Source organism: Tamandua tetradactyla, chromosome 6, assembly GCF_023851605.1.
Source record: "Tamandua tetradactyla isolate mTamTet1 chromosome 6, mTamTet1.pri, whole genome shotgun sequence".
NCBI lineage: Eukaryota > Metazoa > Chordata > Mammalia > Pilosa > Myrmecophagidae > Tamandua > Tamandua tetradactyla.
In genome coordinates this window covers 13,888,881-13,901,021 of record NC_135332.1, presented here as the reverse complement: position 1 = coordinate 13,901,021, position 12,141 = coordinate 13,888,881, and the positions used below count along the sequence as shown (strand labels likewise).

The 12,141-nt window shown below is 49.6% G+C and overlaps 1 protein-coding gene across 2 annotated transcripts in view; it reads left to right on the top strand.

Annotated features, from left to right (window-relative positions):
- SDK2 (sidekick cell adhesion molecule 2) overlaps nucleotides 1-12,141 on the top strand; it is a 257,799-nt gene that overhangs the window by 156,079 nt on the left and 89,579 nt on the right. For both annotated transcript variants that reach the window (XM_077163719.1, XM_077163718.1), the window contains exon 4: nucleotides 5,802-5,949. In XM_077163719.1, coding sequence (XP_077019834.1) covers nucleotides 5,802-5,949 — 148 coding nt within the window. The remainder of the gene's footprint in view (nucleotides 1-5,801; nucleotides 5,950-12,141) is intronic.

Sequence of the window (12,141 nt, the reverse complement as noted above, 5' to 3'; positions counted from 1 at the left end):
TAGTACTTAAGCTGAGCCGTGCGTACCTGAGTGTTCATTTTATTCTTCTCCTTTAAACTATACATAGAATTATGTTCGCTCCTTTGTATACATGACATAGTTCATGATGAAATACTTTAAAAATAACCAAAACCAATAAAGATATTCTGAAGTGTACTTCCTTTTGAGATATAACAAAGACATCTCGAGAGTAATTTGTAGGCCCCTGTGGCTTTGCTGTGGGGGAGTTTGGGGGAAAGTTTGGCACTTCAGGGCACAATGCAGCGTTAAGCATATGCCTCGGGGAGTAAGTGCATTGTACTTACCTGTTTCTATTGGAGTGGCAGCAAGCTTTCTAGGCATCTTGGGGCCCCAGCCACTGCCACGGTGGTGTCCCCCTTTCCTTAGCCTGCTCTCCGGCATCGGCTGGCAGAATGGACTCCCCTTGGGAACCTCTTCCTACTGCAGTTCAGTGCACACAGGACTGCACCCCAGATCCCAGCAAATAGAGGGAAGGGGATCCATAAGCAGAGCCAGGAAGTCCACTGGACAAAGTGGAGGGCAGAGCCCAGGAGGGCACTGGGGGCCTGAGGGCCACGAGATAGATGGGAGATTGTGCAAGGAAAGGTGAAAGAGGATCAGCTGCAAAACTTGCACCAAGGCCAGCTGTGCCTTTCCTTCATCTATCCATCCATCCATCCTTCCATCCACTGAACAAATTTATGCCCCTGCCCTACTGGCCTTTTATTTTCTGTAACTAGCCCCTCTCTGCCATCTTCTGGTTTTCACACGCTTCCCTCTGGACCCGATGCCCTCTCCCACCTCACCCCATATGCACACACCTAGCTAAAAATCGGTCAAGGAAGGCTCACTGCATCTCCCATTCTAAACTATATCCCCTTCTTCTGCCTCTCATAGAACCCCGATCCTTCCTTCCTAGCAGTTGTCACAGTAAGTCATGGAATGTTTGCTTGTGATTGGTTTGCTTATTCCCATCTCCATGAGCAGGCTGTGTGCGCCACGTGGGGCAGGGCCACGTCGTTCTTCAGTGCTACTACAGGGCTTTCCTGGCCCATAGTAGGGCCTCAGTAAAAAGCTGATGGACACTGGGTGGATTTAGAGGGAGCCTACTGTGTGCAGACTATGAGGCCAGGAGTCATGTAGAGATTTGCTCATGAATGTAAGTGGAATCCTGCCTCTGGGAGCTTACAATCTAATGGAAATGTGAAGCAGGGCTGGATTTGAACTCAGACCCAGCCCAGTCCTTACTGCTTAACATGGGATAAGTCACTCTTCTCATGAGCCTTAATTTCTTCACCAAGAAAATGGAGCTAATAAAACTAGAGGAAGTGAAGGGATACAGACTGTACAACAGGACTAGATACAAAAACTCAAAAATGGACAGCACAATAATACCTAATTGTAATGTAATTATGTTAAAACACTGAATGAAGCTGCATCTGAGCTATAGTTTTTGTTGTTGTTGTCTGTTTGTTTGTTTGTTTGTTTGTGCCTTTTTTATTATTATTATTTTTATTTTTTTCTCTATATTAACATTCTATATCTTTTTCTGTTGTTTTGCTAGTTCTTTTCCTAAATCGATGCAAATGTACTAAGAGATGATGATCATGCATCTATGTGATGATGTTAAGAATTACTGATTGCATATGTAGAATGGAATGATTTCTAAATGTTGTGTTAATTTCTTTTTTTTCTTTAATTAATAAAAAAAAACTAGAGGAAGGAGAAATACTATTAAGAAGGAAATTGCTTTAAATTGTTCAAATATATCTTCTGAGTCCTGTGAAAAGTTGTTTAAGAAGATAAAATTATTCTGGGAACTGAAGTCAAGGTGATTTATTGATGTAATTTTATAGACAGGGCCAGGTAATAGAAATTAGTAAACAACCCATAAGCATGTATTTATTAAAATTAACTTCGTCATCCATTCTTGTGTTATTGCAGGGATTAAGTGAGATAATGCCTGTGAAGTCTACCTAGAAAGAAACTTGGCAGAGGGGAGGCACCCAACAAGTGCTTTAATTTTACTTGGATGGCTTAGGATAATCTTTGCTAAGGAGCAGATGTTTTCATCCAAACTGTGAAAAATGTAAAGGACTCCTATATATTAATAGTACAATTTTTTTAGCACTTTTATGTACTCTCCCAGGCTCTGTGGCTGCATAACAAATTTCCCCAAAACTTAATGGTGTAAAACAGTCATTAATTATGCTTGCCAAGTCCGTGAGTCTGGTGGAATATGGACACGGCGCTGTGGCAACAGTTGGTCTCTGCTCCTTGAGGACTCGAGCCACAGCTGGAGGCTGGAAGGACGGGCACTGGGGTCACCCGAGGACGCTGTCGGCTGTTGCCCAGGGACCTCAGTGCCTCTCCAGATGGGCCATTCGGGGGTGCGGGTGGGTTTCACGGGGTCCTTCCCGGTACAGTGCCTGGGTTCAAGGATGAGCACCCAGGAGAGAGAGCCAGGTGGAAGCTGTAGCCTTTGATGACCCAGTCTCAAAAACCATATGGGATCATTTCCATCAAGTTCTACTGGTGGAGGGGAACGAGCTTCCCCCACCCCAGATGCAAGAGGAGGGACACAGTGCAGGGCATGTCAATCTTACTGTAAGAAGAGCCTGCCTGCAGGGTGGGAGACCAATATTGACGCAGCCTCTTTGGAAAGGTACAGCCTGACAGACACACACTTATCTCACATAATCCTCATGACTGCCTTATGAGGAAGGTACTATTCTCGAGAGGTTTGCCCCAGGTGATAGCTCATGAGCAGGAGGACTAGGATTGGAACTCACGCTGGCTGACTCTAAGCCACTAACTTCACTGCCTACCAAGTTTAGGACAAGGATGCCAACAGAAGATTTTATTTTTTGACATTTCATTGACCAGATCTCTCCGGGACGCTGTTGAATTGTGGGTGCTGGTTAATAGTGGCTTGTTCCAGTGGAATTCCAGGCAGAGATCTGGCACAGAGGCCTGAGGTGGGAAGTAGGGTGTTATAATTCAAGGTGGCAGGAGGTGGCACATGATGTGGTGTGGGAATTCGGGTGGTGAGGTCAGCTGGGGATTCAGGAGGGGCACTGAATCAGCCAGGGAAATCAGACTTTCCGGGGACAATGGGGAGATACTGAAGATCCTGAGCAAGACACTGATGTGATCAGAAAAATTCATCAGGAGCAGTGTGTGACGGGGACGGTAGGGGCTCCCAAGAGGGATTTAGGTGACCTTGCAGGGGACAGCGTAGCCTGGGCAATAGGACTAGCTGGTTGGTTGGGCCCGAGGGGACAGAGGGGACTTGGAACATGAGGGCGCTATTCCAGAGGAAGAGCCAAAAGGCTTTGCGGGGGCACAGAAGACTCCAAGGGTTTGACCTTGGTGACTGGGGCAGGGTGGGGGTGGGGAAGCTGTTAGAAATCAGACGGCAAGAAGGAGGGCCTGGAGACGAGGGCATGGCAGAAATGCCCACTGGGTCCTAGAGTGCTAGGAAGAGCTAGATGAGACGGGAAGGTCATCCACAGAGAGCTCTTGGTCAGAACGGTTAGTGACCCAACAGGAGAGGAAGACGCAATGGTAGTAGAGGAGCTGGGAAATAAGAGTCAGAGCCGTAGGAGACCAGCAGACTTGGGATGTGGCCCCCTGGTTAGGGAGGCGGGAGGAAATAAAGGTATCAAACTCAGTGGTCTGAAATCTTACTGCACATAGGAATTCTGATGGCCATCCCAACACCCATACCCATGAAATCGGAAGCTTTGGGGTTAGACCCAGGCATCAGCAGTTTTTAATCCTGCAGGTGATTCTAACTCACAGCCAAACTTGAGGGCAAACCGTGCTTTTCACACCAGAATATGAATACAATTCACCAGGGTCTTGTGAAAATGCAGTTATGATTCAGCTGGTCTGGGGTAGGGCCTGAGAATCTGCATTTCCAACAGCCGCCCACAGTGGTTCCCAGGCTGCTGACCCCGGACTGTCCTATGAGTAGCAAAGATGTGCATTGATTTTCAAGAGTACCACTAGCAAGCTCAGGGGCAGAGCGAGTTCAATTAGGGTCGAGAGGCTACTCTGGAGGTTGCTCCTACTCAAGCTTCAGGGAGACCTTGCTACCTGTCATAACCTGCCAACCCCCAACCAGGACCATGCCAGCTAATCCTAAAGAACACCTAGAGCGATATATAAGATTCCACAAGGGTTCCATGCACAAGGGTAACTTTCCAGGAACCTACAACCTCGAGATGGGTCCCTGGACCAGATAAGTCCTGAAACCTAGCCCAGCCTCTCCAGAACATCAACTAGCTCCATCTCCCTACCCATGTTAGTGACAGCCCCTTCCAACATGAAAAAGTAGAATGGCCATAGCCCAAACACCAAACAAAGAGAGGGAAAGAAAGATCAAAGGTGATGGCGGAGTTATACAGAGAAGATAGGATTTAACAAATGAATATGATTGCCAAATCATTAAATTGATATCTCTTTTAGTCTCCAATATCTTAGAGCAGCTAAAAGTAAGAACCTAAAATTATGGAATTGTAACCCATGTCAAACTCTGAAATATGTTCTACAATGAATTGTGGCACTGTGCTTTGAAATTTTTTGCTTTTTTGTATATGTTATTTTTCACAAAGAAAAGAAAGAAAAAAGTCAACTGCAGTGATTAAAAAAATAATAAGCTTTCTAGCCTCCTATATTCTAGAGCAGCTGAAGGAAAAGTCTGAGGGGATCGTATGGTAGCCCATAACAAACTCTGGGATCTGTCCTGTAGCTACTTGTTAAAGAGTGCTTTAAAAACTGTTGCTTTTTTATTTCTTTGCTTTGTATATATGTTATACTATATAATAAAAAAGATAAAAATAAAAAAAAAAAGGTTGTGCTGGGAAGCACAAACACCCCTTTCCCACCCCGTCCCCAAGCCACTGCTGTTGCCATGAGACACTGCTGGGTCCTGGCAGGCAGGCAGGGAGTCAGGAAACCTTCCCACCTGTGCCTCCTCTGCTCTCTGCTTCCTTCCCAGCTGACAGAACATCAGAGCTGGGATAAATGTTTGCCCTCCTCATCTGCCAACTGGGTAGGCATGTTTTAAAAAGAGCAGTGTGGTGTTTATGCTCACAGGAGCGCACAACCTCATACACCCCCCACCCCAGGCAAAGGAGGGAAAGGAAATCATCTGGGCACTCATTCATGAGCCGCATTCAATCCTAAGTGTCCTGACCCTGCCCCCTCCATCGCCATTGCCCTTCCCTCCTCCCAAGGCCACGGAAATTCAGTGCTAAGACCTGGCCTTCCTCTCATTCCTAAACTCCTGCTGCACGGAAAGCAGTGCTATAGAGTAGGGAAGGGGGATGGGCTTGGCTTGACCCCAGGCTCTGAGGCCTGAGTTCAAATCCCAGTCCTCTATCTTCCTAGCCTGTGACCTTGGACATGTTAATCAACCTCTCTGAGCCTATCTGAGCTTTATATTCTGGTTGTAAAATGTGTGAGATAATGACCAACCTCTCATGGTTGTTGGATGAGCTGGTGGAGATAATGGACATGGAATGCAAATGTGGAAAGCAGAGCACCTCAGACTGGTGGGGTTAGAGATGGGGTGATGGGGCGCTGTGGGTCCACCGAGCATGGTGAGCCCAGCTCCGGGCACCTGACAGTGATGGCGGTAGAGATGGGGTGCTGTGCCCAACACCAAATGCCTTCCCGCAGCTGCCCTCGCTGCCCAGTGAACTGTCCTTCCGTCGCCGCCACTCCCAGACCCGGAGCCGGACCTCCTGGGACTGGCCTCGGCCCTGAGCCCCGCTCACTCTCCCGTCCTGCAGACATGGGCAGCTTTGAGGAGGGCGAGAAGCACCAGAGCGTCTCCCACGGGGAAGCAGCCGTCATCCGCGCCCCACGCATCGCCAGCTTCCCCCAGCCGCAGGTGACCTGGTTCCGGGAGGGCCGCAAGATCCCGCCGAGCAGCCGCATGTGAGTGCCCTGTCCCGGGGCGGGGAGCCGGGGAAGGGGCGGGGGCGGGGCGAGGGGCGGGGCGAGGGGCGGGGCCGACCGGCCCTTGGAAGGAGCTCCGGTCAGAAAAAGCGCTATTGGTCCAAGAAAGCCCTTTCTGCGGTGGCCTCCTTCGGCTTTTCTGGGCGCAGCCAGGTCGGGGACCTCGCAGGGTGATGGAGAAGTTCGGTTTACCAGGGCTTTTTGGAATGTGGGAGTGAGGACTTGGAGCTCGGTCCCTTTCTAGGGAATCCCGGGGCGTCGCCTCCACGCTGAGCTGGAGAACAAGCCTGCCTGCCAGAGCACTTAAAAGACCACACAGCCACCAGCAGTGGCACTGTCGCCATGGTTACCAGCCAGGACCCGGGCACGCAGTGCGGGCGGGACGGGGTGGAGGGTGGACGGGCGGCAGAAGGCGCGGGCGCCTCCCCAGCCGGCCGGGACCCCTGGGTGTTCCCGTTGTGTGGGTGTGGCCGCGTGGCGCTGGGTTGCGCAGGCCGGGTATGTTTTGGCTGTGACGGAGAGGAGGGCCCCTGGGGTGAGAGAATCACAGGGCCCTTTCAGGCTGACAAGCACCCTCTGTGGGTCCCCCAGCATTGGTGGGACAGTTCGGCATGCAGGCAGGAGCCATGGAGCCAACACCTAGCAGCTCCCAGCAGCTCCCGGCACTTCGCAGCACAGCGTCTCCTCCCGCGTGGCCCCCAGCCCACCCGCAGGCGCCCCTGCTGCCCCAGCCTTCCTCTTTGGGACTCCAGCTCTCACCTACCCGCTTCCTCCCCGTGCACAGAGACCACCCGCCAGGTGCACCCGACAGCCTGGGGTGGAGCCCAGCCGTGGGCTCTGCAGGGGGTGGAGGACTAGGTAGGCAGTCCTTGTCCTTAGGGAACGTCAGAGACACATACTCACAACAACACAGAGGTAATGTCCTGGCAATAACGGCAGCACTAGTCATTTCCTCCAGACAGGTGAGCCCCACGGGTGAGGAGACCCTCCTACTTTTCTCATTTCTGTCCCCAGACAACCTGTCCTCCAAATATTTGTCAAGTGAATGATCCTCATGGCACCCTTAAGAGATGGCCCCTTCTAGCCCCATTTCACAGATGGCAACGTGAGGCTCCTGCAGGTTTAACCGATGTGCGGAATCTCACAGGGCTGCCAAGTGGTGAAGCTGGTTCCAGGCTTTCCAGCTCAGGGCCCTTAATTCTGTCTAATGTAAAAAGAAGTGAGAATGAGCACAAAGACATGGAAACGAGGGCAATTCAAGTGATGGCACTTGTGCCAGGAGAATTTATCCTCTACCGTGCTTCTCCATGTGGCTACCTGCTGAAATCACTGGGGTAGATTTAAAAATATATCGATCCTTGGGTCCCACCCTCAAGACATTCCGATTTCATTAAAATGGGGTTTAATTTGGCATTGGGATTTTTAAAAGTTCTCCAGGTGATTCTACTGTGCAGCCAAGTTAAGGGTACCAGGACAGACCATCCCAAAGACTTAAAAGAAGCAGCATGTAATTTTCCCATGAATCTACAAGTCGATGATTTTGGCTGGACATCTTCTGATCATGGCTGGGCTCTCTCCCTTGTCTGGGGTTGGCTGACATCGTCTCCAATGATCTAGTCCCAGCATGTTCTCTTGGCAATTGCCAAAGATCAGGAGAGGAAGCAAAAGCATGCATTTTTCAAGCCTCCACTCACATGTCATTGGCCAAATCGAGGAAAATGGCATAACTCAGATTCAAGACTCTGCCTCTTGAATAAGAAAAACTGCCAAGTCACATGGCAAAGGGTATGGATACAAGCAGGGTAAAGAATTGAGTTTGAACCCCAGGTTTTCAAGGGAGCCCTGCCGTGAGTCAGAGCCTGCCCCTTCAGCCTGACAGGTTCAGTAAAGGCAGCGGGGCATGGTTAATTGTTAGCATGGCTATGGCGGTTCTATCCTAGAAGGGGACTGCTCTGTCACATAGGTGCTGAATCAGGCTGATGAATCCCGGCCCCTTCCTAACTCTGCATTCTGAGGTTATCTCACATACCCAAGGTGCATCAAGGATGGCATCCTACAAGTCAATTAATTGGTCATAGCTGCCTGGAATACTGTGTTAAGAAGGATTCTGAGGTTTCCTCAGACTTGGTGGCAAAGAGCACCATGACCAATTAGGATTCTGCCAAAGCTGCAGGAGAGGGGCACATTGGCTCTCATCTTCTACATGAAACTAATTTCCCAACTTCTCCCCCATTGTCTTTTTTCTAACAACTCTCCTCCTTCCTGGCCCCTCTTTTTATTCCCTTTTCATTCCTTTGGCACCAGGATGGAATAATCCCGGCACACACACATACACCTTTTGGGCACACCCACCCATCTACCTCCACCAACACTCCTACCCAATACATCGTGGGCTGTTGTGGTGGTTTTATTAACAATTACAACTGATTAATATTCATAACTGAGAGGAGAGGGTCCCTGGGATCAAATTATCTGGTTTTTATGTGCCAGAGATAAATATCTAGTGAGTGCTCTCTGCAGAGGATGCTGCAGATATGTGCTATCTACAAAGGGATATTCGCTCTCTCTGGGATGTAAACGGTGATTTAGCAACACCTCACCCCATCCCCTGGTGCTCATTGTTGAAAGGGATACAAGATTCTTATCCAAGGTGCATGCTGACAGCTTCAGGCAGATTCTAGAATCATTTATTTTATTCTTAATTAAATTATCAATGGGGTCCCCCATGGAGCCAAGGGAAAGGAGCTGTTTTAGTAGGAGCATTGGGTGGAAGTTGGGCCAATCTGAGGAGTGACAAAGACCTAGAAAGTTGGAATCAGGAGCAAGGGTTGCTGAAAAGTATAACCCAGCCCCTTCCTCGAGAGTTGAGCCCTGTGCCCACTCCCTCCACCCCAGAATTCTTCCACTAGCTTTTTTCAATGTAGCAGTATCTGAGATGGAGCAGGCCAGAAGAGCCCCAGAGCATCTGAACCTATTGTGGGCCCTCCGAAAGTGAGTTCTGGGGTTGTTCCATGACCATCTGTCATAGGGATGCTTGTCATGCAGAGGACCTTCCCCAAAAATCCCAACACCCTGCTGAGATCAGAGGGGAGTGAAGTCCAGAGGCCAGTAGCACTTCCTGACCTTTCTGCCTCCCGTGCAACTCCACATTTGCAACTTGAACCCAGGCCCTATGGATTCAAGTCTGTGTACCAGCTAAGGCCATGCAAGCTGCAGTAACATATAGATCCCTAGGGGTTGGTGACTTAGCCCGTAGGAGTCCATTTATTGCTTATTTAAGTCTTGAGACAGACAAGGGATGGGAAGGGTAGTCACCTCTGCACAACCATTTGGGGGCCCTGAAGGCTGGAAGCTCTGCCATCGCCAACAGGGGCGTTCCAGGTGGCTCTGTTCTGGCAGACAGGATGAGCGAGAAGGAGTATGAAGGCTCCTGCAGGAGGTGCAGTGTGCATATCCCCTCTTCTCACCTTCCACTAGCTCAGTCACTCTGACCCCCCCACACACACACACACAACCCGGGTGCAAGGGGATTGGGAAGCACAGTCCCTGACTGGGGGTGGGGTCACCCCCAGTTGAAGGGGGGGTGCAGAATTTAGGTGGACAGCTGCCTGTCTCTGCCAGCTCCAGACGCCATTCCATCTAGAACACGGTTCTCCAGTGCAGCATGTGGGCGTTTGGCCCTGCTAATACTTTGTGGCGGGGTGGGACACAGTGCATTGTAGGATGCTTAGCAGCAACTCCTCTGGCCTGTACCCCCAGATGCCAGTAGGATCCCCATTGCCAAATGCCCCCGGGGGGGCAAAGTCACCACCAGCTGAGAACCCCTGACCTAGAAAGATCAATCCTAATGTAGAAAAAACAAAGCTAAAGGAGAGAACACTGGCAGGGGAGACTCTCCTGGTCAAGAAAGAAGATGGTGGAGGTGGGTCCTTCATCTCTGGAGGCCCAATTGAGCTTTACGGAAATCAGCCTGCAGGACAGGAGGTGAACTGGAAGGAGGGTGGGTCAAGTTGAGCCAGCCGGGTCACTCCTGCAGGAGCCAGGGCAGTGGGAAGGGCTAGGGACACTAACACCCATGTTGCCCACGTGGCCTACTACTCATCAGAGCTGCCAAGGGCTCTCACGCCAATTTCCCTCAGCCCTAAAGTTAGACTGTGATCGAGCTGTGGGAGGGTTGGGGACAGACAGGCAGAGGGATGCCCCAGACCAAATAGGGGAGAGAACAAATGGGGACCAGTGAGCATCGGGTTCTACCCTTTGCACAGATGAGGAAGCCAGGGTCCAGTAAGGAGGACGCTATGTGCTCCGTTCCAGACCTCACCCCTGCCCCAGCCAGTGATACACTAAGGACCTGGAACACTGCGTTGAGAAGGATTCTGAGGCCTCATTCAGACTGATAGGAAAGAGCACCATCGTCGATTAGCAACAGGGTACCCGCAGGAGACCAGAGCACACCAGAAGTCCCTGATGGGGAAATGATCACCATCCCATTCCCATTTTGTTGCTTGTAAGATATTTTAGCCCAGCATTGGTCCCATCTCCCATGACCTCATTAGCTAGAGATTGAAGATTGAGCTTTCTAGAAAAAGTAAATTGAACATTGTTTCAGTAAGCTTTTAAGCTGCTGGAATGCAATATACCAGATGTAGATTGGCTTTTATAAAGGTGTGGTAGTTAGATTCAGGTGTCAACTTGGCTAGGGGAAGACACCTAGTTCTATTGCTGTGGACGTGAGCCAATGGTACATGAACCTCATCTGTGGTTGATTACATATGCAGTCGGCTAGGAGGCATGCCTGCTGCAATGAATGACTATTGATTTAATTGGCTGGTGCTTAAATGAGAGAGCTCAACGTAGCACAGTCCAAGCAGCTCAGCATACCTCATCTCAGCACTCGCAGCTCAGCCCAGGCCTTTGGAGATGCAGAAAGAAATCACCCTGGGGAAAGTTGTTGGAACCCAGAGGCCTGGAGAGAAGGCCAGCAGAGGTCACCCTGTGCCTTCCCACGTAAGAAAGAACCTCAGTGGAAAATTAGCTGCCTTTCCTCTGAAGAACTATATGTCAACTAAATAAATCCCCTTTTATTGAAAGCCAATCCATCTCTGGTGTGTTGTATTCCAGCAGCTAGCAAACTAGAACAAAAGGGGATCTATTGTTACAAATTACAAACCTAAGGCCATAAAAATGTCCAAATTAAGGCCTCAACAAGAGGATACCTTCACTCAAGAAAGGCCAATCAGTGCTTGCCTGCCATGCAAGCAAGGGGTTTGATTCCCGACCCCTGTATCCAAAAAAAAAGGAAGGCGGATGGCGTCTGGGATTCCTCTGTCACATGGGAAGGCACATGGCGACATCTACTGTCCTTCTTTCCTGACTTCTGTTTTCACACAGTTCCCTCAGCTTCTGGGGTCTCCTGGGGCATTTCCCTCTGCATCTCCAAATGCCTGTCACCTGGTTTCATCTCTCTACTCTCTGTGTTGGCTCTGAGTTCCCTTTCATAAAGGGCTCCTGGAAAAGATTAAGACCCACATTGAATGGGCAAGGTCATCGCTCCATGGAAGCCGCCTAATCAAAAGCTTCTACGTAATAATAGGTCTGCACCCACAAGATTGGATTAAATGAACATGGCTTTTCTGGGGTATATAACAGCTTCAAACCAGCACAAACATTATTAGGGCACCCAAGAATTGGAGGAAGAGTTTTCAAGAGCTCTGCTGGTGGGTATAAGTCTCAGCAAGGAAAGGACCAAACCCAAAACCAAGAGAAAAGCAAAACACCAGGCTCGAAGGGAGCTTGGTCAGAGAAGCATTAGCAGGGATGTTTATTTGAGAGCCTGTTTAAAACTCTGTAACATTCACCTAATGGGAAAATTTGAAAAGAATTCAACTGGATTTGTCCTTGTTAAACTAACATTAAGGATGTTTAACAGCTGTCTCGGGCACATCACATTAAAATCTGGAGACAGACTTGACAAACTAATGGTTTTGTTTGTCATTGAAAGAATGAGTGACTGGAGGAGACAGGCAGAGCCAACATGGGCAGTGCTTCTGGTGCTGTTTTACCCACATTTAACGGGGAACCCAGCTTCCTGCTTGGGTGAGCCCTTTTTCCCAGCCTGGAGTCCTGGATACTCAGTCCTTGCACGATGGTATCCCACCCAGGGGAACTGGA